The following is an 18420-nucleotide window of genomic DNA, read 5'->3' as shown; positions in this document are numbered from 1 at the left end:
ATTGAATAGAGCGTCGGCCTGCGGACTGAAGGGTCCCAGGTTCGATTCCGGACAGGGGCACATGCCTGGGTTTTGGGCTCAATCCCCAGTAGGGGGTATGGGAGCGTGCAGGAGGCAGTCGATCAATGAATCTCTCTCATCATTGATGTTTCTATCTCTCTCTCTCCCTCTCCCTTCCTCTCTGAAATCAATAAAAAAATATTTTTTAAAAAAAGGAAAGAAACACTAATAAATGTCCCTGCTATGAAGACTTAAAGGAGGGAGGTGGTTGGTGGCTGGTCAGCAAAAAGCTGAACTCCTGTTGGAATGAATAGGAGCAAGCATTGCCATTCTCAGCAGAGAGAATTCGCCTCTCACATGTCCAGCTCTGAGTCTCCCTTTCAACCTTGTGCTGAGCTTTAAAAATAGCAATGCCCAGAGGGGAATGCGCTCAGAAAAGGCACCGCCTGGGATCTAACATCGGGGTGTCTTAAGGCACAGCTTTCGCTAAGATATTTCCCATGGAGCCCTGCAGTGATAAAAGCCTCAAAAGGGAAGAAACGTTTGCCTAAGGAGCTTACTAAAGCAGGCCCTCGGAGGACAGAGGACGGGTGCAGGCCAGGGGGTGGCGGATGGCAGGCACTTGGGAAGGCTGTCTCTGGGGAAACAGGCTGTTTCTGCCATTCGAATGTCAAAAGCAGGGTGTTTGTTTGGGGTTTGCTGTGGCAAGTATCCTCACAACCCGCCCAGGACTATTAGCATGATGCCCTTCGCCAGCATCACCAGCATCGCTTCACGCTGCCAGCCCACAGATGCACCTTCCCCTGGCCAGCATGGCCTCCGGGAGCAATGCATACAGTGCGTACGTTGTCTCAGCATAACCTGTGCTCCCTTCTTCTCTGTCAGACTAACCCTTTGGTCTCCCGCAGCTCCAAGAAGACAGTCTTATCACCAGCATTTGCATTTGTGAAAGCTTGGGCCCGGACAGGGCAAGTCACTTACCCGCGGTCACACAGCTACTAAGTAAGGATTTGAACCTAAACCTCTCTCCTCCCAGCCAAGTGCTCTTGGCACCAAAATGCTGGGAACAAAGAAGTTGCTACTCAGACATTTTTTTTTTTGTTTGTCTACACATTTAGAGTCCCTGATCAGAACACTGGAATGCTGACATATTAATCATTTCGTCCTCGGAATGTGCTGAATCCCTCCCACTCTGAAAAGCCTTGAATGCTCCTAATACTTGTCAGGCCAAGGATGTGGGTGGCAGTGTGTGTGTGTGTGTGTGTGTGTGTCGGGAGGGGGGTGGGGGTAAAAAGGGGAGTTGCTCAGTCTCCACCTGCCCTCACACCACACCATTGCTGACCATGCAATTATGAACAGAATGAAATGCATTGCTTTCTTTCCGAGCTTCATCCTTTGGCCTGGGAACTGGGTGGAAGCCGGGAGGAAGAGATGCTGTGATTCTGAGTACCCCCTTCCACTGGGGACAATGCACTGTTTCCATATTGGGGTACTTGGTCTTCTAGAGCCAAGTCTCTGTTCTCTATAAATACTCTGGGATGCCCACCAGGAGTATCCTAGCTTGTTTATGTCACGCTGGCAGGCCATATGGTGAGAGCTGTGAGGAGTGGCCAACTCCACTTCATTCCATTTCTATAAGTGGGTGCCACTCCAGACCCCACCCAGTGTTTGAGATGTGCCAGGGTTAAGGATTCAGCCCCCGCTTCCCTGCAGCCTGCAGGTCTCCCACCCACGTGCCAGTAGCTCTTGCCCATGACTCTTGAAGGCTCCTGCCAAGTCTTGGAAAGCTGGGTCACACTGAAGCTTTTAACTAATTATAACCACAGCTAAAGATAGGCCCAGCTTCCTCTCCATCCCCGGGACCTAGCCTCCCATAGCTGTCCCCTCCAAGAACTGGTTATTAACTGTCCAATATCCCCAGCTTGGCTAGCCAATTTTATCTCACTACTCTCCATCAATCACACTGTTACCAAATCATCTCCAAGTGTTGGGGCTTGTGTACCTGATGTACTTGTAAACTAAAACATTGAAACACCAGCGGTTGGAGATGGAGAAAGGTCTGTTCAACTTGGCCAAAGCCAAGGACAGGAGAGCAAGATCTTTCCATCTGTCTCCCTCTCAAAAAGCAAAAGTAGGGAGTTTTTATGCAGCGAGGGAGCCTGGAAGGGGGAGTTCCCGGGAACAGAGAGAGAAGTCTGTGCTTCTTTAGTCACAGATAACATTCTGTGCAGCCAGACTTCTGGGCGGCGGCAGCTGGTCGCGGCTACCTTGGAGACATTCTTTCCTTCTGCAAAACAAACTCATAAATTCTCCTTGTGGCCCTGGAATTATTTCCTCCTACTTGACAAAGAAGCTGTACATCAGCAACACAGAATTACATTGTGAGAACAAGGGGTGCTGGGTGGAAGAACCAAGATTCTGCAAAAGATCGCATAATTGTGCTTCAGTCACGTTAGCTGTAAAGCAGAAACTAGACATCGTGTGACTGTTGCCACTGTTGAAGCTATTCTTGTTTTGTGCTTAACTAACTATATTGTTTTATTATCTCAAGCAAAGTCTACTTTCTTTTTAAGCACCTTTCCTGGAACTTGCTTTACAGGTGGCCCTTCAGAACATGGCTAACACTGCCTTAATCTTTGACTGTAAGTTATGTGACAGCCGAAGCCATTGAAACATTAGTGAAAGCCTGTGCCCATCTATCTAGATTATATGATCTAGTGCCTAAGCATGTTTACTGTTGGAGGTCTGTCCCAAAACTTCATATTCCCAACTGGAGACTTGTCCATTTGAGGCAGCCATCACTTACTAAAGCCTTAAATAAAAAGTAACGAGCCATTAGAATGTTTCTGCAAGTGCACAGCTCCATGTGGGGACAGCTGACAAATGGCTCTGCCTTGGTCTTGTGCCCTGAAAAGTGGGAGCTGTTGATCTTTCTGTCCCCTTACTCAGATGTTTCCTGCTCCCAGCGCTCCTCCTGCTGACTCTGGAAGAAGCAGCTCAGAGCACATGAGAGACAGATTCCCGAAGTCAGTGACTAATAGCAGCAGCAAAGCCAGCGACTCTCTAGAGAGACTGTCAGGGTTCACATGGGAACACAGCCTGGGCAAAGCTCTCTCAAAGGTGCCATTGGATTAAACCCCCATTTACATGAGGATCCAATGCAACTGACTGGCCAAGGCTTGAATAAGTGGCTACGCCAGACCCAAGCCCCAAATGGGCCTCTGACCACAGGGTCTGCCTGCCACAAGCCTGCCCAAGGGCTGTATGGCTCCTCCTGGCAAAGGGAATCATAGTAAAGAATGAGAAAACATTGTGGGGAAAGGCGAGATCAAAGCCAGCCTTTTCCTCCAATTTAATTATGGAGATTTTCAATCTATAGAGAAGTTGATATGGTAGTACAGTGTACACCCATATGCTCTTCCCCAGGATGCACACATTGGGAATATGCTGCCATACTCCCTTTATCTATGATTAAAAATTAAAATATAAATACAGATTTTAAATCCTTTAAAATGTATTGTGGTAAGATATACAAAACACAAAATTTGCCATCTTACCCATTTTTAGGTGTACAGTTCAGTGGCCTTCAGTACATTCACATTATTGTGAAACCCTCACCACCATCCACCTCCAGAACTTTTTATCTTCCCAAACTGCAACTCTATGCCCATTAAACACAGACTCCCTACCTCCCCTCCCCCAGCTCCTGGCAACTACCATTTTGCTTTCCGTTTCTATGAATTCAACTATTCTAGATGCCTCATATAAGTGGAATCATACAGTATTTGTCCTTTTTTTATCTTTTAAGGATAATATCCTCTAGATGTATCCATGTGGTAGCATGTGTCAGAATTTCATTCCTTTTTAAGACTGAATAATATTCCATTGCATGACTGTACCACATTTTGTTTACCCATTAATCCTGTTGATGAACACTTGCCATGCTTCCACCTCTTGGCAATTATGAACAATGCTTCCATGAACTTGAATGTGCAAATATCTCTACGAGACCCGGCTTTCAATTCCTTTAGGTTTATATGCAGAAGTGGGATTGCCTGATCGTTTTGATTTGTATTTTCCTAATGATTATTGATATTGAGCATCATTTCACATGCTTGTTGGCCATGTATAAAACTTCTTTGGAGAAATGTCTATCAAGTACTTTGTCCACTTTTTAATCAGGTTGTTTGATTTTGTTGTTGTTGTTGTTGAGCTGTGGGAGTTCTTTTTGTAAAAATATTTTTTAAGCCCGGCTGGTGTGGCTCAGTGGTTAAACATCAACCTATGAACTAGGTTCAATTCCCTGACAGGACACACGCCCAGATTGTGGGCTCAATCCCCAGTAGCGGGTGTGCAGGAGGCAGCTGATCAATGATATGCTCTCACATCGATGTTCCTCTCCTCTTTCCCTCTCTCTCTGAAATCAATAAAAATTAATTTTAATATCCCATCATTATTCTCTATTTAGTCCACGTTCTGATTTCCTTAGTTGTCATCAACCTTGAAGACTTGAGACCATATGATCTTGCTGTTTGTGACCAGCAGTTATGCAAGTGGTCCTGCAAGATGCCAGTCATTCTTTCTTGTTTCTCTTATTATTTATTCAATCCCTGGGCCTGTGAAAAGGTAGCCATAGCTGGTGAGGTTGGATAGAGAACATGACAGCTGCTTTCTTCTTCCCTCGGTGACCACTCAGGAGCTATGTCTGGGCCCAGGGTTGCACTTCAGAAGCCTCCATCCCAAGGAAGCGAGTGAGGTTGACTTTCAGCCTCTCTTCTTGTTGTGAAGACCCTCAGCCCCTGAGAAGGAGGCCCAGAGCCCTGTGGCGGGTGTGTGCAAACTGCCTGTGCCCACGTGTCCAGGGCTGTGACCCACCAGGATGTCCAGGAGTTCAAGCTTTAATAGCAAAAAGTAATCTTAGGGAAAATGTTCAGTGATTCACATACCCTTGATTACGTGACAATTCATGGATATAAGGTAATCCTGATGAATCTTCTTTATTTCCAAAATGGAACTGCATCATTCTTATTTCTGATGATCCTTGTCTGGCTCAGGAATTTTTGCCACCCGAGTTGGGCGCATGCTCTGGCAGTCATAGGGGGAACTCGGGCCTCTTGGTACATGGAACTTGCTTTGTTCCAGCAAACCAAGGAGACTTTCTGTCAAGTCAGGCAGGGCCCTATCTCCCCTTTGCCAACCTGCAAGCAGCGTGCCAAGTCAACAGACTTGGGCCAGGCCCCAAGATGGAGGCAGAGACACCAGATAAGTCACCCTGTCTTCCGAGGTCACAGTCAGAGGGGAGAAAGGCACATCAACACCTCACAGAGGACAAAGAGGCAGAGGGCTTTGTGGGAAGAGCAAAAAGGCCCTTCCGGACCCAGCTCTTCAGCTCTGTCTCTTGGTGCCACAGTGTGACCTCGGAAACCACACTCAGGTCACTGATGCTCAGTTCCCTTGGGGACCTAGGGTGCAGCCTGGCACAGCATCAACCTTGGGCAGACTGGGGCTGTTGTTAACAGCCGTTTGTAAAGAGCTGTCCGCAAAGCCACGGGGTCCTGGGGAGCCAGGAGCCAGTTTCACTGCTGGTGCGGGCACCTGTCATGGGAGGAAACACCTGAACTGCACCTTGAAGGGAGATGGGGATTTGCTGGCAGACAGGAGGCAGGGCATGGGAGAGGGCATGCTGCAAACTGGAAACAGCAGGGACAGCCCCCGGTCTTCAGGTACAGAAGCTGAGCATGTGAGAGGAGCGGAGCCGGGATGGCTCACACAGTGTCCCTGGGGAAGGCCAGGGCTTCCTGGAGGAAGGGGCAGCTGAGCTAAGTGTCAGAAGAGAGGAGAAACTCCAAGGGGAGCCAAGGCAGAGGGGACAGCCGTGCGAGGGCGCAGGTGCCAGGGTGGCGGGAGTGTTGAGGAAGGAGGCCGAGCGGCGGCTGGAGCCTGTCACGTGTGGCCTTGCAAGCCGCAGGGAGAGTATGGACCTGACCCTGCAGTGTGTGGGCAGCCCAGCAGGGTTCCCAGGTCCAGGGGAATCTGGGTGCCATGTTCAGGGCGTGGCCAGCTGGGGGGAGAATTGGTCAGACCCAAGAGGAGGGGACACATGAAGAGAGGAGCAGGCACTGGTCACACAGCAGGCAAGGCTGCTTCCAGTGCTCAGCATGTTTCCTATTCAAGCCGATTTCTATGCTAAATTATTATTTGCATTTAGAATATTCCACAGGCTTGACATTCAGGAGAACACAGCCCAAAGAACTTACCTTCGGGGGTGTTTCCTCTTTCGTGCCTAATTAGTCTTTGTTGAATGAACTAATGAGGGGCCTTTTCTTCTAAGGCCCATGGGTATCATCCCCATGTGAAGAGCCCCTTTGCCGGCTGCTGGCCAGGAGCCCGGTTCAGAGGTTCCCAGATGCATCTGATCTGTGCCAGGCTCCCAGGGCCCGGAGGTGTTTCCTGTTGAGCTGGGATAGAGGAAGGTTGGCTCACTCATTCAGCCCGTATTTACTGAGGGCCTCCTACATGAGGACACAGCAAAAGTAGGACAGAGCCCTGCCCCAGGGGCCAACCCTCCAGTGGAGAGACAGGCAGGTGCACAAACCCCTGGGTGAGGGGTGAGGGGTGAGGGGAAGGCTTGAGAAGGGCCGTTAGGGAGGAGAACTTGGAGAGTCAAAAAGGCATCCCTGCAGGTGTGAAGTCTGAGCTAAGGACTGAAAGAGGAACAGATGTTAATTAAGTTAAGAGCAAAGGGCTGGAACAGCCACTTGTGATGGGCAATGGAAACCACAGTACATAGGAGAGGATTTTCTACCATCCAAGTCTTTCCACAACAACTTGCCATTCAGAACAAAGGTAGGAAGTGAAGAGATTGCCTCTGCAAAGACGATCAGTGTCAGGTTCTTCCGGGTCTCTAGGTTTTAGAGCTCACTTGGGTAGAATCGTTGTGCACTCTCTCCAGGATGCCAGAGCGGGCTCTCTGGTTTCTCTGTGGTGAGAATAGGTGGATTAAAAAAGATCTAAACAATGGAGGAAGGAGGTGGGAGTCCTGGGATGGGCTCCAAAGCACACGTGGAAGGATGAGCTTCCATAGGAAAAGGGAGGGTGTCAGAGGGAAGGAGGGTCAGGAAAACCCAGCTGTAGACACATGTAGGTCCCTGAAGGGAAACTGTCGGAGATCAGACCTGCTGGGCCGTATTTCTCTGTGAAGTGGTAAATAGTGTCATGTGAGGAGGGCGCATGCCTATCGTGCCTGGTAGGGCACCCCTCCCCTCTGTGAAGGGTGGCACCTGTGGTACCCACCACGTCTTTCACTGTCAGGCTTTGATACTTATGGTTCTCACCAGGGACCCACTACTTTCTTTCCTTTTCTTTTTTTTAATATACTTTATTTTTTACAGAGAAGAAGGGAGAGGGATAGTGAGAAACATCGATCAGCTGCCTCCTGCACAACCCCTACTGGGGATGTGCCCGCAACCAAGGTACATGCCCTTGACCGGAATTGAACCTGGGACCCTTCAGTCCGCAGGCTGACGCTCTGTCCACTGAGCCAAACCAGTTAGGGCTGCTTTCTTTTCTGAGGTGCCACCTCCACTGCTCCTGGCTGTCCTGCGAGTCCACAGAACTCACCTCCATTTTCTCTTCTCTAGATGGGTAGCATAGCATGGTGAGTGGCTATGAATGACGATGATGCAGCCCCACTGCCTAGGCTCTTATCCTGGCTCTGCCCCTTACTTGCTGTGTAATCCTGAGGGGGTCATCTAGCCCCAGTGAGCCTCTCTTCTCATGTATGAAATGGTGAAAATAACAATAGTCCCTACACTGGTTTCCTGTGAAGAGTCAATGAGCAAATGCAAGTAAAATGCTCAACACAGCACCTGGTACATAATTAAGGGCTAAGTGCGTTCGTTATTTTAAATATCATTTTAATTAAAAATGTAATTTTGCATTCCATCATGGAACAGATTTTTTAAAAATAGGTCAAGGGATTTGACTGTAGGGGTGGTGCCTAGATGTTGCTCAACCAACTTGAAGACAACTCCCAGCTGTAGATTGTAACTATATTTACTATGCTTTAGGGCAAAGTCTCTTCCCCACAGAGAGACAGTGTTCAAAAGTCAGCAGCCCCAGTTGGCACGTTCCTGGCTGGCAAGTTCAACCTTGCCGAGAGCTCTCAGGGCCCCAGAAAACAGTGAAGGTACTGGGGATCGCTAAAATACGCGAAGGAGGCCAGGAAAATATTCACAACCTGTGAAACTTAAATCCCAGGAGGAACCTTCGAGGTTCCCTCAGCGGGAAAGCGGAGACCTGGAAGGAGTAAGACTTCACCTAAGGTTATGTGGCTCGAATTCTCTGAGGCAGAGAGACCTTCCTTTCCTTGTTCCCAGGATCAGAGCCAGATGCACCCACACATCACTAGCCTCGCTATGGGGCCAGACCCTGGCTTGGCACTGTGTCTGCATCAGCTCATTGAATCTCCCTGGAGTCCTCTGAGGCATTTCCACTCTCACCCCCATTTCACAAATCAGGAATGAGTCTAGGAGAGAAGAGCCTTGCCCAGATCACGGCTGGGAACTAATAGGGCTGGGTGCTCCTCACTCCTCTGGTCTCCCTTGTATTGTCAGTTACACGGCCCCCTGCCCCAAGAAAAAAAGACTTCAAGTCTCAGCCAGTGACAGCACCCCCAGAGGTCAATCATCTGAAACAAAGATGTGCTCACTTGGACCTGGACGCATAGCCTCCAGCCGACATGTCCCCAATGGACACGTTCTCAGCTAGCAGGAACAGTTGTGAGAAAAAGAAAAAAGAAAAAGAAAAAAAGAAAGAAATGGGGGGAGGGGTGTGAGAGAGAGTGTCAAAGACTGGGTCTTTGTAATACTTTTTTTAATTAAACTTTTTGTTTTGATGTAATAGTGATTCACATGTAGTTGTGAGAAATAACGGAGAGGAATCCCATGGGCCCTTACTGAGTTCTCCTCGATGTTGACATCTTACAAAACTATAAGACAACATCACTACCAGGAAGTTGGCATTAGTACATCAGACCACAGAACATCCTATAACCACAAAGATGCCGCATGTTACCCTGGTGTAGCACACCCACTTCCCCTACCCCACCCTGGCAACCACGTTTCTATTCTGCGTTTCTCAATTTTGTCATTTCAAGACTGCCGTAGAAATGGAATCCTATAAGAAGTCATCTTTTGGGACTGACTTTTTCATCTTTGACTTTGAATCGGTTTCTTCTGTTGACCAGTGCTCTGGGGTTGGGTCTGGTCCAGGAGAGATAGCCCTATCCACCTCTTTCCTGGGGGCAACAGGACATAGTCTCACCTCACAAGTAGAACTTTTGGTGATTTTAGATCTTAAGCTCTTAAAAAAAAAAAAAAAAAGGCCAGCCCGGCTGGCATGGCTCAGTGGTTGAGCATCAGATGTGCCCGGGTTGCTCGATCCCCAGTAGGGGGTGTGTAGGAAGCAGCCAATTAGTGATTCTCTCTCATCATTGATGTTTCTATCTCTCTCTCCATCTCCCTTCCTCTCTGAAATCAATAAAAATATATTTAAAATAAAAATAAATAAATAAATAAAACCAAGGCCATTGTGATTGGGCCAGAATGGTTACTTGAGGGGAGGGTTTGGGCCCTCTGAGCTTCAGTTTCCCCATGAAGTTTGGCCCTCCTTTTTGCTCCAAACTCCACTTTCCCTCTGTCCCGCTTGCCTTCTGCCCCAGCTGTGGCTCCCACCAAGGGCCTGCCCTTTCCCCGACACATCTGGCAGCTCCTTCCCCAGGCCCATACACAGCCATTGTGTAAACAAGGTTTACGTGACCAACACATGGAAAATGAAGCCAAGAGCAGGAAGCCACTTGGGCCGTCAGAGCAATTAGACCCGAGAACAAACTCCCCAAGGGGCCTCATGTGGCCAGGATGTCTTGGATCCACAGAGCAAGGGGGCAGGCCATTTCAGGAAGGTGGTGGCCTAGCGGGCTCTGGCCCTGTGCGCTCATGAGGACACATCCCCTGCAACCAGGGTCCAGCGACACTGAATGGCAGCTCTTAGCAGGGCTGCCAGCCCGCGGAGACCCAGACCGCAACAATGGGGGATTAAACAGGAGAGAAGCTTACTGACTTCTCAGTGTCACCAGCTCCATGTGCTCCAATGCATCTTGTTGCTTTTCGTTTCTGGGGTGTGGCTGTCATCCCTGGGGCCCCAGCTCCCTCCTTACTCTGCTTGTGTTCTGGTAGGTGGGAGGAGGGAAATAGGACAAGCCTTGACAGGAGGATCACACCGCATACTTCTCACTTCCCATTGGCCAGAATGTGGTCACATGACCAGACCTAACTGCAAAGAAGGCTGGGGGATGTCGTCTTTATTCTGGGTCCTTGTATTCCAAATGAAACATTCAGGGTTCTATAGGGGAGAACAGGAGCTGAGTAATGAATAATGGCAGGTTCCTCCTCCCAAAATAAGGATAATGAGAGCCATTCTTCAGACAGAGTGCTTATTACGGTTAATCGGGTTAAACATGTAGTGTAGTGCACACACATGGAAAGAAAGAGCTCAGAAGTGTTAGCCATTCTTCTTTTCACTGACTGAGATCTTGCAAACGATGCCAGACATGGCGCTGGGTACGTGTCTGCTCAGTGGTGCTACAGTTGCCATTGCTCTCATTGTTAGCCTCCGTTCTCGACAGACTGCAAGCCCAGGGCTCTCCTTCCAAACAGGGCTCCTTGCAGACCCTGGACAAGCAACCACTCTGGCCATGCACCGCCCCTGCCAGGCTCTTGTCCTCTCAGTCCCCAAACAAGTGGCCTTAGCCCTGCAGGCTTCACGCCAGCTCCGCTGCAGGAAGTGCTAATCCGCCTCATGTGGCTCTCCACAGAGGGCTGCTTTGCCTGCTCTGTCCCCAGCAGGGGAGGAATCAGGGATGGCAGGCATGACCCAGAATCGCCTCTCCCGCCTCGGCATGGATCTGAGTTCCAGCTGAGGCCTGTAGGGGTGGGAGCAGAGGAGAGGTGTAGCCCCGCATTGCAGATCAGATTGGAACACAGTGGGCACTCTGGCAGCCTCACAGGGCAGCTGGAGCACATTTCCTTCCATGGCCCCTCTGCTCCCCTACCCAATACCGATACCAGGTGGCATTTCTCCAGCCAGCCAAGAACCCACTGGCAAGGATGAGGGAAATGAGATAGGGGATGTTGTGGCCTCACACCTACCCATATGCCCTGAGAGAGTTCTAGAGACTTCTCACCCAGATTTTGTGGGGGCAATGCCCCACCTGGGGCCACAGTGAGTAGGCGACTCACTGTTCCCTTAGAGGCAGGAGGCGTGAAGCCAGGGAAAACAAGGAGAGGGTGTCAGGGTAGCCTTGTGAAAGGCTGGGTCGGATTCTGAGCCATAAGCAGGGGCGGTGTTAGAGTTAGGTCCTGGGAAACCTGATGATGGAGGAGGGAGGACCCAGCCTCTGGGCATGTCCCCTGGAGAGGCAGTAGGCATCCCTGTCTGGGTGGCAGGCAGCCTTCTGCAGCCCAGAGGACATGGAGACTGGAGCCCACCACAGCCCAGACCTGCCCTGGAATTGGTTCCTCCGGAAGCCCACGGGTGGTGACTCGCCCCTGCGTGTTGTGTGTGCCCTCACCCACTTCTACCAGGTGGACTCTAAGTAAGGGAAGACAGGCTTAGAGAAAGCAAAATCCACACGACTAACACCAAAATACCTTCAGAGCTGTTCCTGAGCAAAATCTGTAAGCAACACGGTGGTGCCGACATAAAAATATACTCCTTAGCACTGGGGACGTGTGGAGGCACGAGTATGAATGTGGGCTGCATAGAACAAAGCCTGTGGAGAGAGGCATCAAAACAGTGCGGGTCTGGGTCATGGAAGGGCTGGCCAGGCGCCTGCGCCCCAGACTGAGCTGACTGATGGAATCAGCTCTGTAGGCCAAAGCAGAAGGAAGATCTAACAGACAATAGGGAAGTCCCCCACCCCTGAACTAATGATAGAAACCTCTCTTTTTTTCTTCAGGTCGACGTTTATAACACGGACCCCCTCATCTGCCGGGCAGGGATGAAGGTGTGCTTCGGCATGCAGCTGCTCAATGCTGTCTCCAGGGTGGAGCGGGCCCTCCCCAAGCTGACCTTGCCCTTCCTGCTGCTCCAGGGCTCTGCTGACCGCCTGTGCGACAGCAAAGGGGCCTACTTGCTCATGGAGTCCGCCAAGAGCCAGGACAAGACACTCAAGGTGCGCACCTGACCTCCCCACTTCCCCAAGGTGGGGAAGGTGGCATCCCTTTAGGCACATCTGCCCAGAACCCCAAGGCTACTCCTGGGGGGGTCATCTTTGAGAGGCGGCCAACCTGGCCCCACTGGAAAATAAATATCAGAAATACAAGGTGGCTGTTAGTTCTAAGCAAGAACACAAGCCATTAGCCAACTGTTCATGGGGAGAATACTCAGAAGATGTCTGGGTCAAGGAAAAAACCCAAACTGGGCACTGGGCAAAGAACTGTCTCCAAGAGCATGTCTCCCGCTTCTCCATGTCCCAGGTCCAAAGGCGTGTGGCCGCCCGGCCTCTCTGCAGGTTGGTTTTCTGCAGCAGCTTGGGACCAGCCACCCCTGCCAGGGGCTCTGGGGGTACCAGCGCAGTGGGCATGGCAGGGCCTGGTCTGCAAGGGCATATGCAAGAGGGGATGGGACCTGCGGCTTAGCCACATGGCCTGTCAGACACACAGACCACAATGAACTAACTTAGAGGGCCTTCGAGATGGAAAATGTTGTTTGGAGAGTCCAGACATCTCTGTTTTTTGTTCGTCTAATTGAACTGGGAAGAGCCCCAGTTGGGGGGATGGGGAGGAGGAGAAGCACCTACTGTGTGCCTGTCAAGTGACCATTGACCACAGCCCCAGGATACTGATGATGGACATGTGTCCCCAAACTATGCCACAACAGCCTGTGCAGTAGTCACGTGGAGGCTGAGTCCAGGACCATTTCCTGCTAAGCTATAAAGAGAACAGGCAACTAACTCACTACAGATCCCACACTTACTGAGGGATGGAGTTAGAATGCAAACTCACTCCCACTGACCCTCTCCATTCATACGGCACTGACAAGCGCTCATGCCTTTGCAAACTGTCAAGTGCCCCCCTCACACCATTATGCATTGTGGACCCTGGCCCACGCCAGCTGCCACATATAGACTCATGGGTGAACAGAAAGCAGGAGAAAAAGGAAAACCGGCTGTTATAACGCTGGATAACATAAAAGGCCGTGGCCACTTCACATTGGGTGAAGGCGCCTCACAGATCGTGCCCTTTGCCGGAATGGAACCTTGGCGACCCCACAAAGGGAGGCCATGTAGAGTGCTCACTTGTTCATTCACTCTCCATTCATTCGTTTCTTCTTTAACCCAAGTGTTCAGTGGGCATTGACCTTGTGCCAGGCCCAGAGAGCAAGACAGGCAAAGTCTCAACCCTCTCACACAGTCTATCCTAGTGGATGGGCAACAAACAAACAACCAGACAGGATGACGGTGATGAAGAGGGTCAGGGTCCTGCAGGAAATCAAGCGGAGAGTGGGACAGAGAAACTAGAGGAGAGGTGAAGCACCCACCCGGATGGGCAGGCAGGCCTAGGAGCTGACAGTGCCCCGAGCGGTGGTAGAGCATTCCAGAACAAGGGAGGGGCAACTGCAAAGACCCAAGTTGCAAAAACATTGGTGTATGCAAGCACTCAGGAGACTAGTGTGGTGGAGTGTGCCGAGCAGGGTGAGGGGGACCTGGCAGCAGAGGAGGGGTCCCAACTCTTAGTGCGATGAGGCCAACAGCATGTTCTGAGCTGGACAGCAACAGGCTTTTGCTACGGTTCTCAAAGCATCCCTCAGCTGCCCTGCGGAGGCAAGAGTGGAGGTAGAGGCACTGGGTGGGAAGATGGTGGTGTCACCCAGGCCAAGAGGATGAGCTTGGCCTGAGGCGGTGGTAGTGAAGGCAGGGGACAGCCTGGCAGGACCTGGAGAGAGAGTGGCTGTAGTGATCAAGTGACTAAGTGACCCCTACCCTGAGATGGGTGATACAGGGAGCTCCATTTTGAGATGCCTATTGAAGAGGCTATTGTGAATTTGGGAAAAGACTTGAAAGAAACTACAAGAGGAAAGTATTTCTAGAAGGTTAACAGCTTCCGAATGATGCTAAGAAGACACTATGAGAGCAAGTGCTCCCTGGCTACAACAACTAAAGGTCATTGTAGCCCGTGCCAATGACAGTCGCTGTGGGTTGGTGGGAGTGAAAGTAGACTGGGACCAGCTGCGGTCCAGGCGGAAGGCGAGTAAGTGAAGACAAGGAATGGAAATCAGGGTTTTGAGATAGAGGCACAGACCAGGTCACAGCTGGAGAGAGAAGCGGATAAAGGAAAGGTGTGTGTTGGTTTAAGAAAGGAAGTGCTAGATCATGTTGGCACATTTCATCTGCTCAAAAGGTACTGGCACCATAAGGATGGAGTCCTGGGGGCGTGGGGAGTGTCTGGGGGACTCTGGCTGCCACCTGTGGCCTCCCTCCCTGCACCTGTAGCTTCCTGTAGCCCTGACTTTCTGTCTCTCCTAATTGCAGATTTACGAAGGTGCCTACCACGTTCTCCACAAAGAGCTTCCTGAAGTAACCAACTCCGTCTTCCATGAAATAAAGATGTGGGTATCTCAAAGGACAGCGGCGGCGAGAACAGGGTCCCCACCCTGAGCGCACGTCCAGGCCCCCGGCCCACAGCTGGGGAAGTGGGCAGAGGAAGGGCAGAAGCTGACCTCTCAGATGTGACTTAAAAAAAAATTACGAATTGGAGGAATCCCTAGCATAATTCACTAAAGAAAAAAGGCACTCTTGTCCTATGTTAGGTTGTCCTGTCCCTGGATCTACCTGAAGGGGTAGACACTTTATGCAAAAACAGAGAAGGGTCGTGAAGGCAGTTTTCCAGAGACGGAATGTGCTGGAATATCCTTAAAACACAGCACAGCCTCTGCCCTGCCTCTCCTAGCTCCCGCAGGGTTCCCAAGAATTCCTGGTGTTCCGGGACACCTGACTGCAATAATTGGAGGAGTCCCTCTCCTGCTCACCCCTCCAGCCACCTCCCACCCCCACCCCCACGGCCTCAGGCTGGCCTCTCTCTGGCCATGGTGGTTGGCCCCAGCTTCCCAGGCAGACTCACATGCCCCCTGAGGCCCAGAAAATGCCTCATGCTTCCTCAGAATGCGTCGCCCCCCATGCCCCCTGTCAGCTCCCGGTCAGCAGGAGCTGGGCGTTGGGGTGGCATGAAACATGGCTGGAGACCCTGCTCTCCTTCCTTCCCTTCAGGGAGCCTGGGGCTGCCCACCGAGAGCTGGGTGTTCAGGGCCTGCCTTTCCCTCCATGACTTGTACTTGACACTGAGATGATTGTATTGAAGAGGAAAGCATGTTCTAAAGCAGAGACGATGTGGTAGACGGGTGGTGGGACCAAGGGGGCTCGTGCCTCTGCACGGGAGTGGGGACAAGCTAGCCTGGGGACCCTGTGCTAAAGGCATCCAGGCACAACCCCGGCGGCAGGCCCCGGGCGCCCGCAGTGGCAGTGGCAGTGGCAGGCTTGTCCCTGGCCCCCACTGCTTGGGCTCACAGCAGCCCCGGAAGCTCAGTGCTGGCAGCACAGCTACCTCTGGTGGCAGGAGAAGGGAGTCCCAACTCGGTGGCCCTGCAGCCAGGTGGGCGGTGGGCAGGCGGGCTGGCTAATAGGGCCAACCTTTCCTAGCCGCGGCCCGCACCTGACCGGCCTTTCTCAGGTGCCAACCCCCGCCCGCAGCCCTCACTTAGTGCCAGCAATAAAGGGGATCACTGCCCACTGCAGGAATACCTTCCCTCTCAGTCAGCCTGGCTGTGACCTCAGGAGGCCCCTTAGTGTAATGATGACTGTGTGGGGGCCGGGGCACTGGAGGGCAGTTGCTGGGAGTTGAACCCCATGGAAGGTGCAGGCAGGAGCCTTAGGCTGCGGAGGCGCAGATTCCCTGCCAGGGCCTCTGACTCTGGGAGTTGGGTCTCCCACCCTCTTCCTCTAGCAGCAGAACTGCCCCTCGCCCATACCCTATTCGAGGGCTTTCTCCAGACCTCCAAGAGGGGAGCCCCACTGCCCTCCTTCCAGGGACCTGCCCACGCCATGGCGAGGCTAGAATTGGTCCCCTTCCAGTGGGCAGCCCGGTCATGCTTGCTTGCCCGGGCCCAGGTTTGTGTTTTCCTGCCCCTGCCCCTCAGGAGAGGTGAAGTGCCCAGGCCCCCACCCCTTGGGGGCAGAGCCCAGGGTCCCACAGAGCGGGGCTCCCCTTGCCCCGTCATGTTTCTCTGGATTCCCTTTGCAGGGGGGAAATGTAAGAAATGCACTAAGAGAGAAAGTCAGTGCCTGTTGAGTTGGGCAGCTGTGTGAATGTCTGTGCTCCGCAGCTAAGGAAAAGCAGAAACTACATTGCAAACTACCAAACGCACAAGACCCCCCTGAGCCCAGACCTGGAATTCTCACCTGAGCTGTGATAGCTCAGGTCACAGAGTCGCCATACCTCCCACCCACCCTACCCCTGCCCCATCTCTCCTGAAAGCAGTGACTGCAATACCATCTCCCCAATTAAATATTAGGCATGAATTTATTTATATGAACGTTTTTACAGAGACAGATTCAATCGCATTTACATATCTGGTTAAAGGATCACCTATATTAAAAAAGAAAACAATTATTTGAACTGGGACTGAGTCCAAATCGAGGAGGGGAGGCGGTACCATGCCAGGCCCACCTGCTGAATGAGCGCACACCTGCTGCGTCCGGAGCATCATCTGAAGTGCTCCAGGCGAGTCTCCAGTTGAGTTCGTTCTCAATGTTGACAGCTGTGAGCTGACACCTGGAGCTTCAGAGTCGTGCCGTGGCTGTGGCGCGGAGGGGCTGGGTTTGGAAGGGAAGCTAGGTCTTCCACACAGCCTGGCCTTGAAAAGGTGAGAGGAGGGCAAAGGCGGCCAGGGAGGAGACCCCAGCGATGCAGCCGATCCAAACCCACCTGGAGGCTGGAGGGATGGACACATCGGGATGCTAAGCCCGCGCACTGACGTGGACACAGCGCCTCTCCCTGCCACCCCGAGGCCATGCTGGTCCATACAGAAATGGGTTTCAGACCCGAAAATATTTCTAGGCAAAAATGTCACTTGCAGCCAGTGGGGGCTCCCAACACCAAAGGGCCCCATTCCTCTGCAGGGATCGGGGTGTGTGGATGGGCAGCCTTCCTTCCACCCACTGGCAACCCCAGATTCCCCCTCAGCTTCTGGGGGGCACTGGGGCTCACAGCAAGAGCACAAAAGGGTGCTCTGAACACCCACCTGGCTCTGCTCAGCACCCTGCAGCAAGGCTCTGAGCTACCTTTTCTTTCTCTCGCCGTTGCTAAGAAAAACCCATTAGGATCACAATGATTTTCTAAGCAATTCACCTGTTTGCTATTGTCACTGCAGCTCAACACCCCCTATGTGTATGCTGTTAGTGGGGACACATGTATCAGTTTAAAACTATTAAAGGAACCAATATGCCACAGCTAATCATAATAAACCGATGTTTTCTGAATGGTGTTTTCTGTCTGTCTGCCTGATCCAAGACTACAACAGCCCCTACAGCACTGAGAGCCTGGGCTGAGCCGGTCATCTGATGCAAACCTACATATGTGGGCCTGATTTTCTGTCCTCCACACTTGGGGACGTTTGCCCTGAAGCAGAGTGAGCATGTGTTTTGTTACGTGGCAGACCTGGCCACCTGCATACAGAGATGCTGGGCCACCAGCTCTGGACTACACTTCCTCCTCAGCGCCACCCAGATGCCTCACACCCCAGAAACAAGCTCTGATCTTAGCCACCCCGGCTCCGCCCAGGCCTCATTCATCTCAGCACAGGGTACCCCAGCTCTACTGCTGCTCAGCCAAAGCTTCGAAGAGCATCCTCCACTCCTCTCGGTCCCACACTTGCACCTGACCCAGCAGTAAATCTTGTGACTTCTGCCTCCGTTTCCCTCTGGCCCCACAGCTGACCACCCTGCCTTTGCGCTTTCTCCCATGTCCACTGTCCCAGCATGACTCCTTGCCCCCTGCTGGCCACCTTCTCCATGAAGCCTTTCCCGACCACCCTACGGTCTCCCCATCACCCCAGGTCCTGCCCTGCCTTCTTCTCCTCTGATTGGCACCTGTTCTGCTTGTCTACTCAGTAGCTCTCTGTCCTCACCACCCGAACAAGCTGCAGGAGGCTGTGTCCTTGCGTTAGATCTCCATCTGATTTCCGGGGGACCCCTGATGAGATACCTGTCCAGGGAGGGAGGGACGGTGAGAGGGCTGCAGGCCCTTCTGGAACAGCACGCAGCCTGGCACTGAGGGTCGATTTCACGTATGTGCAACCTGTGCGGTC

The 18420-nt window shown here is 51.9% G+C and overlaps 1 protein-coding gene across 3 annotated transcripts in view; it reads left to right on the top strand.

Annotated features, from left to right (window-relative positions):
- Positions 1 to 17593, top strand: part of MGLL (monoglyceride lipase) — a 103289-nt gene extending 85696 nt beyond the window's left edge. For all 3 annotated transcript variants that reach the window (XM_059706781.1, XM_059706780.1, XM_059706778.1), the window contains 2 exons: positions 12017 to 12232; positions 14591 to 17593. In XM_059706781.1, the coding sequence (XP_059562764.1) occupies positions 12017 to 12232; positions 14591 to 14716 (342 nt within the window). In that variant the 3' untranslated portion in view covers positions 14717 to 17593. The remainder of the gene's footprint in view (positions 1 to 12016; positions 12233 to 14590) is intronic.
- The last annotated feature ends 827 nt before the right edge of the window (positions 17594 to 18420 follow it).

Source organism: Myotis daubentonii, chromosome 8, assembly GCF_963259705.1.
Source record: "Myotis daubentonii chromosome 8, mMyoDau2.1, whole genome shotgun sequence".
Lineage (NCBI taxonomy): Eukaryota > Metazoa > Chordata > Mammalia > Chiroptera > Vespertilionidae > Myotis > Myotis daubentonii.
The sequence above is the reverse complement of the archived record's forward strand: the minus strand, read 5'-3'. Positions and strand labels throughout refer to the sequence as shown.